The sequence below is a fragment of the Portunus trituberculatus genome, chromosome 8 (genome assembly GCF_017591435.1).
Source record: "Portunus trituberculatus isolate SZX2019 chromosome 8, ASM1759143v1, whole genome shotgun sequence".
Lineage (NCBI taxonomy): Eukaryota > Metazoa > Arthropoda > Malacostraca > Decapoda > Portunidae > Portunus > Portunus trituberculatus.
The window spans coordinates 505707-530246 of record NC_059262.1 but is presented as its reverse complement, the minus strand read 5'-3'; the positions used below and the strand labels follow the sequence as shown (position 1 = coordinate 530246).

At 40.4% G+C, this 24540-nt stretch overlaps 2 protein-coding genes across 6 annotated transcripts in view; one reads left to right on the top strand and one right to left on the bottom strand.

Moving 5' to 3' along the window:
- The first annotated feature begins 6173 nt into the window (after positions 1-6173).
- The window catches only part of LOC123501140 (tetratricopeptide repeat protein 23-like), a 325403-nt gene continuing 307036 nt past the window's right edge, over positions 6174-24540 (top strand). For all 5 annotated transcript variants that reach the window (XR_006673573.1, XR_006673574.1, XM_045249726.1 and 2 more), the window contains exon 1: positions 6174-6477. The gene's annotated coding sequence lies outside the window, so the exon portion shown is untranslated. The remainder of the gene's footprint in view (positions 6478-24540) is intronic.
- On the bottom strand, positions 20138-21433 carry LOC123499765 (tigger transposable element-derived protein 1-like). The gene has a single exon (XM_045248223.1). The coding sequence runs from the start codon at positions 21431-21433 to the stop codon at positions 20138-20140; it is 1296 nt and encodes a 431-aa protein (XP_045104158.1).

The window sequence follows — 24540 nt, the reverse complement described above, 5'->3', positions numbered from 1 at the left end:
GAGATAAAAGGAGGGCGTCGCGACGTAGTTGTAGCGGTGGTGTATTGGCCTCAACCTCCATCCGCGCCACACGAGTGCAGCGCAGGGCTCCAAGACACATTCGCACACATTCATTCTGCAGTACATCCAATCTCCTCAGTGTTGGTTCCGACGCAGACCCATACACCAGTGAGCCATAGTCTAAATGAGAACGAATTAAGGACTTGTACACCATTAATAAAGATTTTCTGTCTGCTCCCCATGAAGTACCAGAAAGGTATTTGAGGACATTGATCTTTTACGACAACGAATGAGCAATTCATTAACATGAGTCTTCCAATTGAGTCTGCTATCAAAATGCAGACCCAAGAACTTGACTGAATTTTGAAACGGTATCGGTTGGCCTTGAAGAGTTATTTGCAAATCAGGTACGTTACGTCTAGTGAAAACAACACCGATACACTTAGCAACTGAAAACTTAAATCCCCATAATGAGGCCCAATGCTGGACGGAATCAAGAGCATCCTGAATCCGCCCGCTGAGAATTGTGCGTTAGGCGAGGAGTGCCATAACGCACAATCGTCGGCGTACAATGAGTATTTAAGATTCCTTGGGACGGGAGTTGTTGACAGAATATCATTAATCATTATACAAAATAAAATGGGACTAAGAACACTACCCTGCGGCACCCCGTTCTCCTGGACGAAAACGTCCGAGATTACGTTACCAGGAAGCTTGACAGAGAATGTTCTGTCCTGAAGAAAATTATAAACAAAATGGGCAAGTTACCTCTGAAGCCATGAGCGTAGAGTTTCATGAGGATGCCGTGTCGCCATGTCATGTCGAAGGCTTTGTGGATGTCTAAAAACACCCCTATCATGAATTCTTTTTGGCAAAAGCCTCTGAAATGCAATGCTCCAGGTGTGTTAGGTGATCCATCGTGCTTCGGTACTTCCGAAAGCCCGACTGCTGATCACCTAACAGACCCTTCGCTTCTAAAACAAAAAGTAGCCTTCGCTTTACCATACGTTCCATGACCTTACATAGACAGCTCGTGAGCGCAATAGGACGAAACGCACTGGGGTCCGTAAGGCGTCCAGTCTTTTGGGGATTGGGATGTGTGGGCGAAGTGCCAAGACTGAGGGAAAGTGTAGGTGGTCCATATTCTATTGTAGAGCGTTAATAATTTTGAAAGGGATTGGTGGCCGAGATGTTGTAACATGATATATGAAATATTGTCTGGACCAGGACTGGAGCCTTTACAGGATTTCAGGGCAAAGAGGAGTTCATCCAACGTAAACTCTGTGTTGTAGTCTGAGTTTACGCCTCCTGTGGCAAAGTTTGGGACAGTGAGTTCTGCAGCCTCCTTCCTTGGAAGGAAGGTAGGGTCATAATAAGTTGTGCTGCTGGCCTGATGGAATTGGTGGGTTATGGCATTTGCTATTTCTGTTTTGTTATCAATTATATTATAATTTATTTTAAGGGTGGTGATAGGAATATATGGTTTTCTGTTGTTTAAAATATTTATTGTTTGCCATACTTTGGAGAGAGAAGTGGTGCGGTTAACAGATGATATGAATTGTCTGAATGAGTCTTTCTTTGCATTACGGATGACTTTCCTTGCCTGAGCCCTTGCCTTTTTATAGGCTATGAAATTTGCTTGACTGGGCTGCTGGCTGAAGTACCTGTATCGTCTATTGCGCTCACGAAGTGCTTGTCGGCAACTGGATTGACATGCGACTTCAGGGGAAATAACTGCTGGGGAAATGAGGCGGCTGACCGGTGCGTAGGGGGAGGATGACGACGATAAAGATGTCAGACCGTCAGGGGCGCTAGCGGATGATGGCGGCGAAGCCACCACGCTCCTCACCGTATAAGGTGGCAGCCATGATGACTGCGCACTCAGCCATACGTCATCTCCCTTCTCCCCCTACAGGGACTCCCTATATAAGAATTCCTAGCTACACATATGAAAGGGAAGATGAGGATTTGGACTAAATAAATACCCTAATAGTGGGTAATAATCCCACTCCAGTACTGCTACTCGGTACATTTTTTTGCTTACTCATGGTGAAAGGATTCATTCGGTTCGTGTAATTCTGTCGCTTCGGTTTGGCTTCTGTAATTCGGTTTTGCATATTTGGGCATGGTCGGTAATTTGTCTTTGGTTCTTCATTTGATGTAAGGTGTATCAATACTAAGCACCCTTTTTTGCTTTCCTTCTGTCCTTTAATTTGTTAGCCTAATTATTCATTATAGCTTGCCAAGGGGAACACTCTTAAACTAAAGACTTTTCATTACCGGGAAAAAAAAAAACTTTATGGAAGGTGAGGTATATTCTGATCTGATTTAATTTTCTTTTCTAATAACATTTAAAATAACATTTTAAATTAATAAGAACAATTAAAATAAATGCGTTTTAATCGTACTTTGTTTAGTGTAATGTGCGTTTGTTTCCTTTCATTGTTTATAATCAGCAGTTGCCAGTCTTGCCACTGTGTTTACAGTCGCCAGCCGCATTCTATAACCTGTGTTTTCGCCTTGCGTCTTTCATCATCTCCATGCCTAAGGTGCCCAAAGAAACCTGGAAAGGGAAGAAAGTCGTCCTTACCATACAGCAGAAGCTGGAGATATTGGACAAGCTAACAATCAAGAACATCTCCCAGCTGTCTCACATCACAAGAATGATTTTTTTATCTTAAAAAAATTAGTATTTTTTTTAGGTTAGAAATCATAAATCTGGATTATCTGAAAAATCGGCTTTTCCGAAAGAGGCTTTCCCCCTTTCATTACGGATAAATAATGACAATGATAATCACCCCATCTAGTTGGAGCAGAGTCACTAGTGACATACCACAAGATTCAGTGCTGGCACCAATTATGTTTCATGTATATATTAACAATATGCAAGAGGGTCTGAGTAGCTACATAAATTTGTTTGCACACCTCCACACATCTCTGTGGGAAACTATATTTCTTCACATCTTTCAAGCATATTGAAAAATATTAACAAGATCTGGAAGTGGAGCCTAGAATTGGAAATTAGAATTTGATACCAGGAAATGGCATGTAATGGAAATAGGTAAAAGTAATAGAAGACCTACATGGGAATAGAAGATGGGAGAAGAGATTATAAAGAAAAAGTGAAGAGAAAGACCTGGGAGTAGTTATACAAGACACCGTGACTCTAGAGAGACACAAATGGGCTATTTGCTTCAACATGCAGAACACTAACTAACATCAGGGTAGCATTTCACTACATAGACAAGAATATGATGAAAAAGATCATAACCACTATGAGTAGACCTAGACTAGAATATGCAGCAGCATAAGGACATAAAAAAGATAGAAGAATCCAAAGGACTGCTACAAAGATGTTGCCAGAAATAAAGGATCTTCCTTATGAAGAAAGACTGAAGGAAATGGAACTACCATCTTTAAGGAATCCTATCATTTTGTTTGACATATTTTCATCTCTTTCTTTTAACTGTTCTCGAAATACTTCCTGAAATGTTTCCTTGTCTTTCTTATCTTGGATTCTCCATGCCTGTACTTCTTTTTTTAATCACGTCCTGTACTCTTTCCTTTTCTTTGTTAACTAGATTTTTCAGCTTCTCTTTTTCTTTCTCGGCTTTACCGAGTCCTTCCATCAATTTTTTTGTAGTTAGCTACTTCCTTTTTTAATTCATTTTCTGCCCTTAGCCTAGTTTCGTTTTCTTTCACTCTTTTTATCCTTTCTTTCAATTTCTGGAGCTCCTTTTCCTGTTTTTCATTCTCTTTCATTCTCATACTCTCCTTTATCCATTTATCTAATTTACGTTCAATAGTCAACACTCTTAAATAGTGAAGTGTGTGTGTGTGTGTTTCACTGTTTGATCTGCTGCAGTCTCTGACGAGACAGCCAGACGTTACCCTACGGAACGAGCTCAGAGCTCATTATTTCTGATCTTCGGATAGGCCTGAGACCAGGCACACACCACACACCGGGACAACAAGGTCACAACTCCTCGATGTACCTACTCACTGCTAGGTGAACATGGGCTACACGTGAAAGGAGACACACCCAAATATCTCCACCCGGCCGGGGAATCGAACCCCGGTCCTCTGGTTTGTGAAGCCAGTACTCTAACCACTGAGCTACCGGGCGTGCGCGTGTGTGTGTGTGTGTGTGTGTGTGGGTGGGTGGGTGTATATTCACCTAGTTGTAATTTTTACAGGGCCTGGGTATTGTACTCGTGTGGCCCCGTCTCCATATCTACACACATCCAACCTTCCTTTAAAACTATGCATACTCCTCGCTGACACCACCACCTCACTCAGACTATTCCACACCTCCACACATCTCTGTGGGAAACTATATTTCTTCACATCTTTCAAGCATATTCCCTTGGCTATCTTTTTACTATGCGATCTCGTAGTTCTATTTAAATTTTTCTCTCTCAACATCATTTGCTCATTATCCACTTCATCCAAACCGCTCAACAGTTTATAAACCTGTATTAAATCTCCTCTTTCTCTTCTTTGTTCCAAGGTAAGCAAATTCATTTCTTTTAATCTCTCCTCATAAGTCATTTCTGCTAATTCCGGAACCATTTTTGTTGCCATTCTCTGCAATCTCTCCAACTTCCTTATATGCTTCTTTTTATAAGGGGACCAAACCACCCCAGCATATTCCAATCTTGGTCTAATCATAGTAGTAATTAATTTCTTCATCATATCTTTATCCATATAATGAAAGGCTAATCCAATATTTTTAATCAAATTATATATTTCTCCAAACATCTTGTCAATATGAGCCGCAAACTGCCCATGGTCTTGTATTATCACTCCCAAATCTTTTTCCTTTTCCACCTTTCTCAAGGTGTGCGTGTGTGTGTGTGTGTGTGTTTCACTGTTTGATCTGCTGTAGTCTCTGACGAGACAGCCAGACGTTACCCTACGGAACGAGCTCAGAGCTCATTATTTCCGATCTTCGGATAGGCCTGAGACCAGGCACACGCCACACACCAGGACAACAAGGTCACAACTCCTCGATTTACATCCCGTACCTACTCACTGCTAGGTGAACAGGGGCTACACGTGAAAGGAGACACAACCAAATATCTCCACCCGGCCGGGGAATCGAACCCCGGTCCTATGACTTGTGAAGCCAGCGCTCTAACCACTGAGCTACCGGACTGTGTGTTTCACTGTTTGATCTGCTGCAGTCTCTGACGAAACAGCCAGACGTTACCCTACGGAACGAGCTCAGAGCTCATTATTTCCGATCTTGGGATAGGCCTGAGACCAGGCACACACCACACACCGGGACAACAAGGTCACAACTCCTCAATATACATCCCGTACCTACTCACTGCTAGGTGAACAGGGGCTACACGTGAAAGGAGACACACCCAAATATCTCCACCCGGCCGGGGAATCGAACCCGGTCCTCTGGCTTGAAGCCAGCGCTCTAACCACTGAGCTACCGGGTGTGTGTGTGTGTGTGTAATTCACCTCGGTCGTCTGGTGGTCACCCAGCCAGTCTTCTCCATTACGGAGCGAGCTCAGAGCTCATAGATGGATCTTCGGGTAGGACTGAGATCACATCACACACAACACAATATACCACACAGTGTGTCATGATAAGTTACATGGGGAAAAAATTAATAGATGTGTATGGAGTGTAGATGCAGCGAACACGTACGTGTTGTGTGAGTAATTAAAAAAAAAAAAAAAAAAAAAGGATTACAAGTGTGGTGTATTGGAGTCTCAGGCGACAGGCAGCTTTATTACTGCACTCTCTCGACAGGAGCAATTTTGTGACGCTCAGTCCGCGGCGAGCCGGCGACGGAGACTCGTCCCCGCGCCGTTCAGACCTAGAACTGTACATTCATAAAAATTTAATGCATGTGGTTGTAATTATGCTTATACTTAGCAAATCCCTTTTTTTTTTCCTTATCTTTTTTTATTGGTTTAAGTAATTAGTGTGGTGTAGGCAACACTACTACTTTGCTGGTGACAGTTGTTGATGTTCAAGTTGCCGTGCCTGGCGCTGGCGCTGTGGTAGACACGTATGGTTTGTTCTGCTCAGCTTATACTTATAAAACCTTGCAAAAATCATATAATCTAACCACCTTGCTCCGGAGCGATCCCGAGCCACCTGTAGCATCAAGATCAAGATCAGGATCAAGTAGTCATGGCAACGACTTGGCGAGGCTTCCAAACAGTGGCTGTGCTCACTACACTCCTCCACTCACTGTCTGCTGTTCACCCACACAGGCCAACACTGACTGACCTCCTGGGTGGCTGCACAAATACCACTCAGGCTTTCAAGACCCTCAACCTCACTAGGACCTTTCTATAGAAAACGAGTCAACTCCACCGCATATAGCTTGAACACCTCACCACTGCATACCGCACCTTTGGGGCACTAGAAGCTGTGACACACAGCCTGCACGGCCCCAACAAACCACCAAGAAGACATACAGCAGTGTTGACTGTTAATCATTAACAACGGTATGTGTTGTGGTGCATAATAATAATTAACTAAGGTGTGTTTTGTGGTGGTGTGTGGTATATTGAGGTGCTATATGCTGATTACTGATTGTGAAGTGTGGTATGGTGTGAGGTACTGTGTGCTGTGGTGTGATGCTGTGTGCTGAGGTGTGAGGTCCTGTTTTCTTTGGTGTGAGGTGCTGTTTGCCATGTAATATGGTATAATGTGTTTTGTGCTGTGGTGTTAGGTGCTCTTTGTGGTGAAATGAGGTGCTACTTGACTTGTTGTGGTGTGAGGTGCAAGGTGCTTTGATATGAAATGATGTGTGCTCTGGAATGAGTTGTGAGGTACTACGTGCTAAGGTGTGAGATGCTATGGTGTGCTAAAGTCACACACCAGAGTACATCTCATGATCAGGGTTGCCAGATTCTGAACACAATATTATCTTACAAGGACCTCAAAATTATTATTTTTATGACAAAATTATGGTACATTTTTTATGCAAGAGGGAAACCAGCCAAGGGCAACAAGAGATTAAAAGAATACCCACTTAAAATGCTAGTTCTCTTAAAGATTGGTGAAAAATTAGCCAAAAAAAATCAGGGACAAATGTCTTGAAACCTCCATAAAAGAAATAAAGAAGCAGGTAGGGAGTTCTAGGGTTTACCGGAGAAGGGTGTGAATGATTAATAGTACTAGTTAACTCTTGTATGAGAAAGTTGGACAGAATAAGGATAAGAGGAAGAAGAAAGCCTTGTGCAGCAAGGCTGCAGGAGGAGGGGAGGCATGTAGTTAGCAAGATCAGTAGAGTAGTTAGTGCATGAAAATAGTAATGAAAAATAGATAGAGATGCAACATTTCAGTGGTGCAAAAGAGGCTGAAGACAGTCAATCGGGGGAGGGGAGTTGATGAAATGAAAAGCTTTTGATTCCACCCTGTCTAATAAAACTGTCAGTGGAATCCCCCCCAAACATGAGAAGAGTATTCTATACAAGGACAGATAAGGCTCTTGTATAGAGTTAGCAGTTGTAGGGATGAGTAAAACTGGCAGAGACACCTTAGAATGCCTAACTTCATAGAAGCAAGAGGTGAGATGTGAAGTTTCCAATTTAGATTATGAGTAAAGGACAGACCAGTGATATTCAGTGTAGAAGAGGGAGACAGTTAAGTGTCATTGAAGAAGAGGAGATAGTTGTGTGGAAGGTTGGTTTGAGTTGATAGATGGAGGAATTGAGTTTTTGAGGTATTGAACACTTAAGTTTTCTCTGCCCCAATCAAAAATATTAGAAAGATCAGAAGTCAAGCATTCTGTGGCATCTCTGTGTGATCTGTTAGTTTCCTGAAGGGTTGGTCATCTCTGAAAGAATGTGGAAAGATGTAAGGTGGTATCATCAGCATAGGAGTGGATAGGGCAAGAAGTTTGGTTGAGATCATTAATGAATAATAGAAAGAGAGTGGGTGACAGGACAGAACCATGAGGAACTCCATTATTAATAGACTTAGGAGAACAGTGACTGTCTACCATGGCTGCAATAGAACGGTCAGAAAGGAAGCTTATTAAAAAATATTGTGCATTTATAGATCTAATATCTATCGTTTAAGATAAATAAGATGCATCATTTCTAAATTAACATTGAAAAATTCAATTAAATGATTAGCATTTCAGTGGAAATAAATAAAATAATCACATTTTAACATTAGCAAATCACATATGATAGGCCTCATCATCAGTGTAGTGAAATGAAAAGGTTAATTTTTCTAAAAACTCACATTCTGCTAAGAACAGAGTGCAAACAGTGAAAGGTCTGTTAAGTTTGGTTTATATATTTTATATATTTTATGTACATTTTATACAGTTTTTTACGTACTTTTGCAAAGAACGGACTTTTGCAATCTATGGACAAAATCGTGCATGCATTTGTCCATTGTTTCGAGGGTCGAGTATATATATATATATATATATATATATATATATATATATATATATATATATATATATATATATATATATATATATACTGTCATACCTCACCCAACACGACAGTTAGGTTCCTGAGGTCGTCGTGCACGGCGAGATATGTGTTGGGCGAATAATAGGTCCTATAGGAAAATAGGGGTTAGGTTCCCAGATCCTCCCCAAAAAACACTTTTTTTTTTTTACCAAAAAGACTGAAAAGAAAAATCGATAAATGAAGTACCAAACACATTTTATTTAATTATTATTTAGTTTATTTGCTGGTTGGAGAGGGATTGAAATATGAAGTGATGGGCCTCTGACTGACAGATGCTTCCATATGGCATAAGGTCTCCTTGTAGGGCACAAGAAGCTCCTCAACACCCCTCTTGAACTTAATGCTCCTCTCCAGGATGGGATCTGTTTCAGTGAAGAGGTCTGTTGCATCTTCCATGACTTTCAGCAAATTACGAAGTGTCTTGATGGTGAAGACAGGCTTGGTTTCTTCATCATCATCAAGATCCTCATCATCAGCACCTCCTCTTGCCTCTTCTTTCTCCAGCTGCAGCAACTCTTTAAGTGAAAAGGCTCCGCATCATGTGAGTCAATCACATCATCCACATCTTCCTCAGTCATGTCATCAAAGCCTTCTCCCCTAACTGTATGGGCCAGACTGATGATGTCCTGGACCTGTAAATGCACTGTAGGGAAGCCTCTGAAGTGCTGCACACACTCAGGCCAGAGTGCATTCCAGCAGGCATTGATGGTGGATGGTTGGACTTCATCCCATGGTTGCTTGATGAGAGTGAGGGCATTGCGGATGTTGTACTGCTTCCAGAAGTCCATGAGAGTCATGCTGCTGTCTGTATCCATTTTCTTTTTCTCAACCTAAACCTTCCAAACCTTTGTTTAACTCAGCCTGTTCTCGTGCTGTACATGATAGAGAGGTTGCCCACAAAAGGTACTTGAGCCTTCCATCTCCTGAATCTCATGCACTTTATATCTCTGCCCGGAATCATGCCAAGTCTGTTCTTCAACTTGCCAAACACTCTTTCATAAATAGAAAATGTCAAAATCCTTCAAACTCAAACTCCCCTTGTGACTTCTGGCATCTAGCCAAAAACATCTCCAATAACTTTACTTCTTTATCTTTCCCTCTTTTATTTCATCCTGATGGCACCACTGCCATCTCTTTTGTCTCTAAAGCAGAACTCTTTTCTCAAACCTTTGCTCACAACTCCACCTTGGACGATTCTGGGCTTGTCCCTCCCTCTCCTCCTCCCTCTGCTATTTCATGTCTACAATTAAAATTCTTTGTAATGATGTTTTCCATGCCCTTGTTGGCCTAAACCCTCGGAAGGCTTATGGACCTGATGGGGTCCCTCTTATTGTTCTCAAAAACTGTGCTTCTGTGCTTGCACCTTGCCTGGCCAAACTCTTCCAACATTGTTTATCGACTTCTACCTTTCCTTCCTGCTGGGAGTTCACCTACATTCAGCCTGTTCCTAAAAAGGGAAACCATTCTAACCCCTCAAACTACCGTCCTATAACTTTAATCTCTTGTTTGTCTAAAGTTTTTGAATCTATCCTGAATAGGAAGATTCTCAAACATCTGTCACTTGACAATCTTTTGTCTGATCGCCAGTATGGCTTCCGTGAAGGTCGCTCTACTGGTGATCTGGTTTCCTTCCTTGGTCATCATCTTTTAGAGATTTTGGTGAAACTTTTGCTGTAGCGTTAGACATATTAAAAGCTTTTGATAGAGTCTGGTATAAAGCTTTTTATTTCAAAACTGCCCTTTTACGGCTTCTATCCTTCTCTCTGCAACTTTATCTCAAGTTTCCTTTCCGACCGCTCTATTGCTGCTGTAGTAGATGGCTACTGTTCTTCTCCTAAATCTATTAGTAGTGGTGTTCCTCAGGGTTCTGTCCTGTCACCCACTCTCTTTCTATTATTCATTAATGATCTCCTTAACCAAACTTCTTGCCCTGTCCACTCCTACGCTGATGATACCCTTCAGGAAGTCAACAGATCACGCAGGGACGCCACGGAACGCTTGACTTCTGATCTTTCTAAGATTTCCGATTGGGGCAGAGAAAATCTAGTAGTTTTCAATGCCTCAAAAACTCAATTCCTCCATCTATCAACTCGACACAACCTTCCTTTTCTTCAATGACACTCAACTGTCTCCCTCTTCCACAATGAATATCCTCGGTCTGTCCTTTGCTCATAATCTTAACTGGAAACATCACATATCTCTTGCTAAAACAGCTTCTATGAAGTTAGGTGTTCTGAGGCGTCTCCGCCAGTTTTTCTCGCCCCTCCAACTGCTTACTCTGTATAAGGGCCTTATCCGTCTCTGTATGGAGTACTCTTCGCATGTTTGGGGGGAGGGTGGAATCGAAAGCTCTTCGTCTCATCAACTCCCCTCCTCTCACTAACTGTCTTCAGTCTCTTTCTCACTGCTGAAATGTTGGATCCCTTTCTATCTTTTATCGCTATTTTCATGGTAACTGTTGCTAACTGCATGCCTCTGCCTCCCCTTCTCCTACGGCCTCGCTGCACAAGGCTTTCTTCTTCCTCTCATCCCTATTTTGTCCAACTCTCTAACGCAAGAGTTAACCAGTACTCTCAATCATTCATCCCTTTCACTGGTAAACTTTGGAACTCTCTCCCTGCATCTGTATTTCTGAATTCCTACAACATGTCTTCTTTTAAGAGGGAGGTATTGAGGCATTTGCTCCCCTAATTTTGGCTGACGGTTTTGGCACTTTTTACACTTTTTAGAGAGCCAGCACTCAAGTGGGCCTTTTTTTAACTTTCTTTTTTTTGCCCTTGGCTGGCCCTCTTCCCTACGTAAAAAAACCCATTATAATGACTTAGTCTTAAATTAAACTGCTTAAATGTTTAACTTCATAATTTTTATTATCATTAAACAATTTTACTGTACTATGATGCACTATCACTTTGTTTACTCTCAATGGAAGTTCAAGTCAGGGGTCAAACTTGTTATGATTTGTTCACTTAACGCAACAAATGATTTTTTAGGAACATAACCCGTTTGTTAAGCGGGGGTTGTATATATATATATATATATATATATATATATATATATATATATGTATATATGTATATGTATATATATATATATATATATATATATATATATATATATATATATATATATATATATATATACATATATATATGGTGGGTGGTGTAAAGAAACTCAGGAGTAGCAGGAGTATTTTATTTCTCCAACGTTTCACCCATACGGCTTCTTCAGAGAGAATGACAGGCCTGTAGGCAAAGCAATTTATATACAATACAGGTGGATCACGTCGCTGTGCGCTGGAAAATGGAGTGCGCTGATTGGTCTCTTCCAGGTGGCCTCCCAGTAGCTGAGATGGTGAGCTGCGCCGCTGCGCGGGATAGGCAGACAAATCCCTCTCTGTGATTCGTGGTTTTCTCCTCTGTGGTGATGTATGCTGCCTCGACTGTTTTCCTATCTCTCTTCTTTAATCCTTTGTGTAGGGTCGTCGCTCCTACCCAGTTTGGTAGGTGGCCTTTGTCCCGGGCGTGCACCACTAGCGAGTTAGAGGTCCTGTGGTGGCGCATGTCATTTTATGTTCATATATCCTCTTCTTTAGTCCTCGCCCTGTTTCGCCAATATAAGACACGAACATCCACTGCACGGTATCTTGTAGATAACGCTGTCCTCGTTTTCTGCTCGTGGAGGGTTGTTGGTAACGATGTCCTTCGTTTTCTTCCCCACGCAGTGGATTATCCTCAGGCCAGTCCTCGCGAGTAGACGGATACGGTGCCGTCCTCTTCGAGTACGGCACGACCAGGAAATCCTCTTCCCTTCTTGCTGGATTTTCTTTTCTTTTCCAAATTTCTTCTGCTTTCCTCCTCAGTTTTAGGAGCATGCCTGGTGGATACATTAACCTCTTGAATGCTTCCACGATGTATGCGCACTCATCGTGTAAGAATTCATCACTGCACACTCTGAAGGCATGTAAGAAGAACCCTATTACTATGCCTGATTTGGTTTTCATATCGTGCCGTGAAAAGAAGTGGACAAAATCATCCTTGTTAGTGGGTTTCCTGTATACGGAAAATATCGCTCTTTCATTTTTTCTGTGAATCACGGTATCTAGAAACGGCAACACACCATTAACTTCCTCCTCTACTGTAAACTGTATGTGCTCATTTACTTCGTTGAGCTTACAGAGTTTGTCGTTAACGTTGGTGTGTCGGCATTATTACTATAATGTCATCAACGTAACGAAACCACAGTGATTTGCTCCCCATCACACGCACTAAACTCTTGCTTTCGAGTAATTCCACCACCCACCAACCCACCTGTTGTACATTGTTACAACATACATATATATATATATATAATATATATATATATATATATATATATATATATATATATATATATATATATATATATATATATATATATATATACAGTAAGGTCCCGGGTTACGTCGGTCTCGAGTTACGTCAAACTCGCACTTACGTCAGTCCACTATAAGGCAATTTAAGATTTAAAAAATTGAAAATTTATAAATCATAAAGCGCGGGGTTTATTGTTATTGTTGGCCGCCAGGCGTCACTAGTGGTTATCCACCACACCGCCCACCTCATGCTTGAATACAATCTCAAGCCGAGCAAACACTGCACAGAAGCAGTGAAGAATGCAAATAAATTAGTTGGGTTCATTGGAAGAACCTTTGAATTTAAATCAGAAAAAGTTATCCTTACTTTATATAACTCATTGGTGCGTTCTCAGCTTGAATACTGTGTGCAGTTCTGGTCACCATATTACAGAAAAGACGTTGAAAAACTGGAAAAGATCCAGCGTAGAGTGACCAAGATGATCCGAGATTGAGAAACAAGCCGTATGAGGAACGACTGGAAGCATTGAATTTATTCAGCTTAACAAAGCGCAGGATAAGAGGAGACCTAATTGAAGTTTTCAAAATTTTTCAGGGATGCAACAACCTTGATGTAAATAAATATTTTACTATTGATCATTCCACCATAACAAGGAATAATAGATTTAAAATTACACCAAAACGCTTTAAAACCCACGAGGCAAAGCACTTTTTCTTTAATAGAATAGTTAACATTTGGAATAAGCTTCCTTCAGAAATAGTAAACAGTACTTCCATTGCATCATTCAAAAACAAAATTGATAAATATTTAAAGAATAACCCCCAACAAGCTCTCTTCTTGTCTGAATAATTAAACATTATACTAGTAAGACAATTATTATGTGTAACCTTCTTATAGATAGATATGTAGAGTTCACCGTAGGGTGAATAATAGAATCTCCTTTCATCCTCTCCTGTGAAAATTCCATGTCAGTTTTTCCATACTGCATGGTACTTTTCCAAGCTATTTTCCATGCCAGCAAAAGCTGGAGGGAGTGGTGGGTGGGGAGGAGCCTTCTCCTGTACTGTCCTGTCTCTCTTATCTGTAGCCAGTTAGAAGTAGTTACCAAACAGCCTCGAAAGGACCAACAGGTCTGTTGCTGTTTGGCTTTCCTTTGTATTCCTTTGTAATAACACTCTACGTACCTCAGTTCCACCACACCGTCACCCCTGGCAAGAGTGTTCCTACATCTGCGTTTGCTGACTATCTTAGTATCTTGCTCAGTGGCACCAAAAAGAAAACTCCTGAGTGATAGCAGTGATGCTAAGAAAAGGAAAACCATTACGCTACAAGAAAAAGTGGACATAAGTAAAAGACATGAGAATGGAGGCAGCAGCTGTGTGTAAGGGAGTGATGAAGAAAATAGGAAGCCCGTTACCATGACAACGGGAGGTTGACGACCTTGAGGGCTCGCCCACCCACCATCACAACAATAACAACTCCGGAGCCTTCGCCTGGGCCACACGACACTTGCAGCTCACTTGCACCGTCTGCGCTTGTCTGCTGATTCCTATTGCCCTTTCCTATTGCATTTTCTGCCCCGCTGCCCACGCTTCTACTCCCACCGCACTGCACTACGCTCCCAGCTGTCCGCCCTGGGCGTCACAACATTCGACCTGCCCACCCTCCTGGCGGCCTCAGGCGTCCACCCCTCTGGCAACATGCAGTCCTTCGCGTTCATGCCCTAATCAACAACAAAAACAAGCTTGTGTTTCATATTCCTACATACTTGTAAATAATATAACAATATAACCTTTTACTTATATAACGCTTCTACCCCTACCGCACAACATTCGACCTGCCCACCCTCCTGGCGGCCTCAGGTCGCCCCTCTCGGCAACCTGCAGTCCTTCGCGTTCACGGCCCTAATCAATATATTCCTACATAGTTGTAAATAATATACCAATATAACAATATAACCTTTTACTTACCTGAATAACCATAAAAAATTATTGGTTGAAAACTCGATAATATGCTTTGAAAGTACAAAAACTCGAGTTACGTATAAAATCGACTTACGCCATGTTTCAGGAACGTAACTCTGACGTAACTCGACCTTACTGTATATATATATATATATATATATATATATATATATATATATATATATATATATATATATATATATATATATATATATATGTATGTATGTATGTATATATATATATATATATATATATATATATATATATATATATATATATATATATATATATATATATATATATATATATATATATATATATATATATATATATATATATATATATATATATATATATATATATATATATATATATATATATATATATATATATATATATATATATATATATATATATATATATATATATATATATATATATATATATATATATATATATATATATATATATATATATATATATATATATATATATATATATATATATATATATATATATATATATATATATATATATATATATATATATATATATATATATATATATATATATATATATATATATATATATATATATATATATATATATATATATATATATATATATATATATATATATACATACGTACAGGCAACCCCCGCTTAACGAAGGTTCACACAACGAAAAATCGCTACAACGAAGGTTTCATTTTACTACCATCTGCTCGTTTAACGAACACCAAACTCGCTTTAACGAAATTTTATCCAGGTAATTTTTTCCAAGTTTGAAAGCCCTGCCATATCACGCAAGCGAACAGACTTTTGAATACACCAGCGCCTCTCGTGGACAAAACGTGCACCACTCATTGCCCCTGTTCAAAACAATAACAGCATTAGCACCAGCTCGTCTTCCCTTGCTCAATTTACCTCTAAAACGCCCTGGAATGTCATCTAGCGTTGCTAAGAAGATCAGGAAGTCTCTTACTCTCGAAGTGAAGCTGGATATTATTCACAGACACAAGAGGCCAGAAAACTAATAGCATTGCTTGCCACCATCTTGACTGCATCTACTGTCTCTACTATTTTCAAGTCAGCAGACTCTATTAAGAAGGCTGGTGAGTCCGTATCTTTCTTGCAAGGTAAAAGAACCACCTGAACTTGTGATTACAGTGGATAAAATGGAAAGCCTTGTGAAAATGTGATGCATAAGTTTTGTATGTGATACAATAATGCACCCTTTGTTTACATTCCACAGGTTGCCGGTTAGTGTCTTTCCCGTTTCACTCTCCCTCCCTTCATAAATTTAAGATCATTAACATTATAAAGTTATGTCCATACATACATACATTAGTGTACATTATAATGACTTAAATTTAACTGCCTAAATGTTTGACTTCATAATTTTTACTTTTATTAAACCTTTCACTGTACTATGATGCACTCTCGCTTTGTTTACTTTCAATGGAAGTTCGTTAGGTGTTAAACTTGTTATAATGGGTTCACTTAACGAAGTTTCGCTTAACGAAGGTATTTTAGGAACGTAATCCCTTCGTTAAGTGGGGGTTGCCTGTATATATATATATATATATATATATATATATATATATATATATATATATATATATATATAGATATATAGATAGATAGATAGATATACAGTCTGCGCGGATAATCATTGTGCGCCTCCGAAATGGGAGCGTTTATAAATGTGACGTACCATTTTCATTACAAAAACTAAAAAAAAATCAACACTTACCATAGTAATTAAATACAGGCAACCCCCGTTTAACGAAAGGGTTACATTCCTAAAAAAACACTTCATTAAGCGAAACTTCGTTAAGCGAACCGATTATAACAAGTTTAACCCCTGATTTGAACTTCCATTGAGAGTAAGCAAAGTGAGAGTGCATCATAGTACAGTAAAAGGTTTAATGAAAGTAAAAATTATGAAGTTAAACATTTAGGTAGTTTAGTTTAAGTCATTATAATGTACACTAATGTATGTATGTACGTAACTTTATAATGTTGATGATCTTAACTTTATGAAGGGAGGAGAGTGAAACGGAAATACACTAACCGGCAACCTGTGGAATGTAAACAAAGTGCGCATCATGGTACTGCATACAAAACTTATGTACCATATTTCCACAAGGCTTTCCATTTTATCCATTGTAGAGTCACGAGTTCTGGTGGTTCTTTTAGCTTGCAAAGAAGATGAGGTCTCACTAGCCTTCTTAATAGAGTTTCTTGACTTGAAAATAGTAGACAGTAGATGGAGTCAAGCCATGGTGGGAAGCAATGTTATTAGTTTTCTGGCCTTTCTCTTGTCTGTGAATAATACCCAGCTTCACTTCGAGAGTAAGACAATTCCTGGTCTTCTTAGGAACATTAGGCCACATTGCAGGGGGTTTTTGGTGGTAAGTTGAACTAAGGAAGATGAGCTGCTGGTGACGCTGTTATGTTTTGACTGGGCAGTGAGTGGTGCGTGTGATCTTGATCTTGATGCTAAAGGTGACACAGAATTTCTTCTGAGTCAGGCCTTTGTATTGGCAGAGCCTGTGTTGTCCATGAGAGGCTTGATCTTGATCTTTATTCTACAGGTGTCTCATGATTTCTCCTGAGGCAGGCCTTAGTACCAGCAGCTCCTGATGTATTCAAAAGCCTGTCAGCTTGCATGATACAGTGGGGCTTTCAAATTTGGAAAAAAATGACCTGGATAAAACTTCGTTAGAGCGAGTTTGGTGTTCGTTAAACGAGCAGATGGTAGTAAAATGAAACCTTCGTTATAGCAAAATTTCTTTGTGTGAACCTTCGTTAAACGGGGGTTGCCTGTACTTTGTTGCATAGCCCCGTTTCTTAATGACCATTTGAAGGCGACGTGGCACACTGTCAGCAAGATTTTGAAGTTTCTTAGGATTAAATTCTTCCCAGCACTTTTGGAGTTTACTTTCTAGTTTAGGGAGAGTGGAGGTGTCACACGCACGAAGTTTGCCTTTAATGATGGCCCAGAGGTTTTCTATGGGTGAGATGTCGGGAGAATTACCTGGCCAGTCATGTATTCTCTGAATGCCACAATCGTCAAGCCACTGTGTTACTTCTCTGGCCATGTGGCGTTTTTTGGGAGAATAACTAAATTCCCAACACCATGGTATGTAAAACATCCCCACACCATTAACCTTAGGGGGTGTTTTGTGGTCTTTTGCGTGTACCGGGGATCGGTAGGGTCTGAACCGGGGCGACGGTACACTCTAGTTCGTCCTCCTCCACTTTCACAGAAGGTGCTTTTGTCACTCCACAGTACAGTGCGCCACTTTTCAAGAGGCCAATCTTTGTATTTCTTGGCAAACTTAACCCTCTTCTTCCGCTGGCGTTCATTAATTAGTGGCTTTTTGCGCGCAGGGTAGCACTTGTACTTAAGGTCGCGTTGCAAAGTTTCCTGCACAGTACGAAGTGACACATTAGAAAGAAGTTCTGGGTTTTGTTCTTTTAATTCCTTCGCTGTAATGGTAGGAGTGATGTCAATTTGTCGTTTTAGCACATTCCTGGTCCTGCTACCAATTTTCTTGGGTTTCCCTGGCTGCTTCACAGGGAGCGGAAGCACTTTCTCCCCGCCAGCCTTAAATCGGTGGACGAGGTTTTGTACTGTTCTAAGCTTCAGTTTTTTTATCTGACAAATTTCCTTATTGCTGTGCCCAGCTTTGTAAAGATGAATGATTCCTTGAATTGTTTTGGGATCTTTGTTTTCCAGGCATTAGGTAATGTAAGAAAATAAGGCAAAAACACTGCGTGGTAGGGAGAACCTAGGCGGTCACTTCAAGCATATTCAAAACTGTCAACTGTCACCAGAGGAAAGGGGGGTGAGGGTAACACCCACATACCCCCACCACTGAGTGGGGAAGAAAACGTGCATCGCTACCAGACACACGATTCATGCTGCTTTAATTTTTTTTTTTACATTAACGGAGGTTTAAAGATTTGTGCGCCAAACACCGCTATAAGGACTACGGCGTAAAGATTATCCGCGCAAGCCTGTATATATATATATATATATATATATATATATATATATATATATATATATATATATATATATATATATATATATATATAAAACTTGATTTGTGCCAAATGGCTGTTCAAGTATTAAAAAGTTCGGCTATTGATACCTATATATCATGTAATTCGTTCTAATCTTAGCAAACCCTTAAGTTTTATAAAAATTTCAGTTTTTTTTTTTTTTCTTTTTCAATTTTGATTTGTATATACCATAAGTGAAGGCTGGTGATGGATAACTTAGTAGAGGATGGGAGAAAGGTGGGGAGGAGGAAGGTTGCGGAAGGACCAGTCCCCTTCCATAAAAGTCTATAACTTTTCTCCTGGTGTAAATCCTGTGAATCCACTAATGGAGTGGCGTGGCTCACTAACACTTGCACTCTCACCAGATTCTTTATTTTCATCATTAATAAGCTTCTTTGGTGCCATTGTAAGTTTCTATATGAAAAACTACTGACAGAACACGGAAGAATGTTGTTTTCTCAACACTGCAACAGGACTAGGGATGTGCACCGGCAACCAGTATACATGGGGTCCTCGGGTTACGACGTTGATCTGTTCCTGACACGCGTCGTAACCCAAATTTCGGTGTAAGACGCAACATCGGAAAAAAAACAAATTTCTTGCCTTGATTCCTTTGGTTGGCTTGCATACTGGAAGGAGGCATTGCAAGGGAGGGAGATACAGGCTTATTGTGTAGAGGAAGCTGCAGAAGGTGCTGGAGATACTGGGGCTGGTGAATCAAGAAAGGCAGAACCTTCAGGTGCTGGAGATGCTTGGGCAGGTGAGTCTGGAGGTGAGGGAGAACCTCCTGGTGCTGGAGAAACTGGGGCAGGTGACCCTGGAGGTGAGGCAGAACATTCAGAAGGTGCTGGAGATTCTGGGGCAGGTGAGTCTGGAGTAGTAGAGGCAGCTGAGGTAGAGAGTACAGGATCTGTTGCAGGCCTCTCTACCTTCTTAAAATACTGCTCCAGGTTACTCTGAACAGAGAGCAACCTCTTCTCATCCAAGATCTCCTTGTAACATTGCATCAAATCCATGATGCCTCTGGAAACCTTAGTGAATCTTTCAAAGTTGGGATCCATAGCCTCAAAAGTTGCCAACGCTTGATGCATCTCAGCAAAACCTCTTGCCAAGCCCTGCCTTGTGAAAGCCCTAGGCTCTGGGGTGGGTGCTTCTTCTTCTTCCTCTATGATCTGCTTCTCCAGTTGTATCAGGTCCTCAGCAGATAACTCCTCTCCATGAGATTCCAGCAGCTCTGTAACATCATCAACCTCCATCTCCAAATCAGTTTCCTTACTCAGGGCAACAACATTCTTAATAACATGCTGAACTGTGTCCTCAAACCCATGGAAATCACCCACAAATTGAGGACACAGTTTTTCCAAACACCATTCATGTTTGTTTGCTTAACCTCCTCCCAGGAATCAGCAATGTTCTTCACGGCATCAAGGATGTTGTAGGATTTCCAAAAGTCTTTTAGGGTCAAATTCTTCTTGGTTTCAGTTGCCTGTAAAGCCATAGCAATTGTCCTTCGGAGGTAGTAGGCCTTGAACGAAGCTATCACTCCTTGGTCCATAGGCTGTAACAGGGCCGTGGTATTAGGTGGAAGGTAAACCACCTTGACATTAGGGTTAAAGTCTCCCAGGTGGGCAGGGTGTCCAGGGGCATTGTCCAGCACTAGCAACACCTTAAAAGGGATACCCTTGGAGGCCAAATACCACTCCACACTTGGCACAAAATAGTTGATGAACCAGTCCTCAAACACTGCAAGTGTCACCCATGCCTTCTTATTTGCCTTCAAAATGACTGGTAGTTGACTCTTCCAAATGCCCTTGAGTGCCCTTGGATTTTCAGCCTGATACACAAGGAAGGGCTTCAGTTTGAAGTCGCCAGCAGCATTTCCCCAAAAAAGTAAAGTTATCCTGTCCTTGCTGGCTTTATGACCTGGTGCTGACTTCTCCTTGGCGATGTAAGTGCGGTCAGGCATATGTTTCCAAAATAAGCCTGTCTCATCCACGTTGAACACTTGATGAGCAGAATAACCCTCCTCCTTAATTATCTCAGCCAACGCTTTAGGAAATTCACTTGCTGCTTTCTCATCACCACTAGCAGCTTCACCTTGCACTTTAAGGTTATGGTAATTGGCCCGAGCCTTAAATCGCATAAACCAACCCCTACTAGCCACAAACTCTTCACTTTCACTTCCTTTCCCCTTTTCATCTTTCAGTGCCTCAAACAATCTTTTCGCCTTCTCCTGAATCACCATAAGGCTCACTAGAATACGCCGTTGATTTTGTTCTTCCAACCAAACCACCAATAATCTTTCCATCTCAATAATTAGACCACTACGCTGCTTGGTTATCACTGTTGCTTTCATAGGAGCAGATCCTTTCACATGTTCCATAATGCGCTCTTTATCTTTGATGATGGTAGCCACAGTGGAACGACTAAGTCCAAGCGACCGGCCAATGTTTGTTGGTGTTTCTCCCTTTTGTGATCTCTTTATAATGTCCACTTTAACTTCCATGGTGATGGCCTTTCTCTTCTTTGATGCACTACATTCAGAAGAGTCTGCCTTACCCTTGGGAGCCATAACCAAGAGAGAGAGAGAGAGAGAGACGGTGCAAACAACCAAAATGGCGTATGTACAGAGACTTGAGACGCTGTCTTCCTCACCCTACAACCACAACAAAGCGTATTCTTCCGCTGCGCGCCCGAAACTAGTTCGTGTTTGTTTACGTCGCTTATGACGCAAAACCACGTAAGATGGAATGACGCCTAATATTAATTTTTATGTTTTTATGGGCGCGTTCGTAACCATGAAACGTTGTAAGTCGAGACCGTCGTAGCCCGAGGACTCCCTGTACTGGTATTAGGGTATTACCGGTATTACCAGTAATATGGTATCAGAATGGTACAATGGTGGCTGCAAGAAGGGAGATGACAGAGCTTTGTAGACCAAATGTGTGGCCATTTGATTACCAGATATTTTCACCACTAATAAACCTTTGGTGTTAACATAAGTTTATAAATGGAAAACTACAGACAAAATGCACAAGATTGTTAATTTATTGACCGCAGCAGCACAACTGGCAGAGGGAGGGGAGGGAGAGGCCAGAAGCCTTTGTTTACAACCACGTGTGTGGATGTTTAACTTTTAGGTGTTTTTTTGAGTATTGAATTGAACTTTTGCATTTGAGTATTGAAAAGTTCGAGGATTTAGACGTTTGAGTAATGAATCTCCACTGTATACAGTTTGAGTAGTGAATCTCCACTGTATACAGTGGAGATTCATTAGTCGAAAATCTAAATACTCAAACTTTTCAATACTCAAATGCAAAAGTTCAATTTAATACTTAAAAAAAATATCTAATAGTTAAGCATCCACACACATGGTTGTAAACAAAGGCTTCCTGGCCTCTCCCTCCCCTCCCTTTGCCAGTTGTGCTGCTGTGGTCATTAAAATAACAATCTTGTGCATTCTGTCTGTATTTTTTCATTTAAAAACTTACATTAACACCAAAGGTTTATTAGTGGTGAAAATATTTGGTAATCAAATGGCTGGACATTTAGTTGTATACAAAGGTCTGTCCTCTCCCTTCTCACTGCCACCACTGTCTTGTTCTGATACCTTATTAACCAGTAATACCGGTATACGAATGCCAGTGCGTATCCCTAGTCCTGCCACAGTCTTGAGAAAAAAACAATATTCATCTGCATTCTGTTGATAGTTTTGCCTTTTTAAACTTGCGATGGCACCAAAGAGGCTTATTAGTGATGAGAATAAGGAATCTTGTGAGAGTGCAAGTATTAGTGAACCACAGCACTCCACTAGTGTATTCACAGGAATCACACCAGGAGAAAAGTTACAAAGAAGATTTCATGGATGGTGACTCATTCTCCAATGACTTCCCTCCTCCTCCTCCCTACCTTTCTCCCCACCTCGTCTAAGTTATCCATCACCAGCCTTCACTTACAGTATGCACAAATCAAAATTATAAAAATAATACAGTAATACTTTGAGATATGAACACTCCAAGATGCAATTTTTTTTACATGACGAAAAATTTCATGTAATTTATGCCCCAAAATGCGAAGATATTTTTAAGATACGAATAGCCGTCGATAGGTGGCGCAGGGATCGCTCGGCTACCCGTGTCCACCCAAACATTCAGTTCGTGTTGTGTATTATTGTTCGTCCTTTGTGCATGTATGTGTCTGTGCTCCTCGGCAGTGTGTTTTTTTTTCTTAAATTTTGTGAACTCATGACCCTGTGATCATGGGTTCCAAAAGTAAAAGAAGGAACTTAAAAGAGTCTCGCAATGGATATGAAACACAAGATAATTGCAAAATATGAATGTAGTGTGCATATCTATGACTTGGCCCTGTTCGCTAACACTAGTAGTAACTGTAAAGTCAAACCATTGTTGGTGTATCATTCTGAGAACCCCAGGGCCTTTAAAGCATATAAGGTGTTAAAAGAGAAACGAGTGAGTATAAATTATGTTCTGTCCACAAGCAACTCCTCCTCTTTGCAATGCAAAAAAAACAGAAGTCTCTAGATGCTATGGTTACCAAAATATCACAGGTTGAATGACGTGGTATGATTGGTGTTCGTGGCCTTGCGTCCGATCAGGTTCAGCGGCCTTGAGTAGAGCGATAGAAAACGGGCCCCTTTTATCTCTCTCTCTCTCTCTCTCTCTCTCTCTCTCTCTCTCTCTCTCTCTCTCTCTCTCTCTCTCTCTCTCTCTCTCTCTCTCTCTCTCTCTCTCTCTCTCTCTCTCTCTCTCTCTCTCTCTCTCTCTCTCTCTCTCTCTCTCTCTCTCTCTCTCTCTCTCTCTCTTTCTCTCTCTCTCCTGTCGCCTGTTCTGATACCACTTTCATTCAAATGTTGTGTCCCCGCTACATGGTGAGAGACCCGAGGTGTAGAAGTAAGGCGCGTGGGAGAGGTGGTGGAATTGGACACAGTGAAATCACTTTCGCTACTACCATCCATCGTGGGAGTTGGTGACACAGTGACGTATAGCATGTGTTTACTCCTGATGAACGTTGTCAGCTCACAAGTAAAGAAGACGGGAAGAAAATAGCCAAAATATAGCTCCAAAACGCCTAAACGTCTATCTTGCGTGATGAACATCTATCGACGTGTCCCAAGTTCTGCGGGTTAAGTTGTTATTTTGGGCAATGTAGTACATTTATATCATACATACAATAAACATTTTATTTATCTTATATTGAATCTATATTTGGTTGGTATTTAAAGCATGTTAATTTTTTGGGGTGGGTAAATTCGTATCACTAGAATGAATGAATTCTATTTCCATTAATTTTTATGGGAAAAATTGATTTGCTATACAATTTTTTTTATATACAACGATCGTCAAGGAACGAATTAAATTTGTATGTCGAAGTACCACTATACATTGAAATTTTTATAAACTTGAGGTTTTGCTAAGATTAGAACAAATTACCTGATTTATAGGTATGGATAGTCGAACATTTCAATACTCAAACAGCCATTTGGAATTAATTAAGTTTGATTATTGAGTCTCCACTATGTGTGTGTATATATATATATATATATATATATATATATATATATATATATATATATATATATATATATATATATATATATATAGACATATATGTATAGACATATATATATATATATATATATATATATATATATATATATAT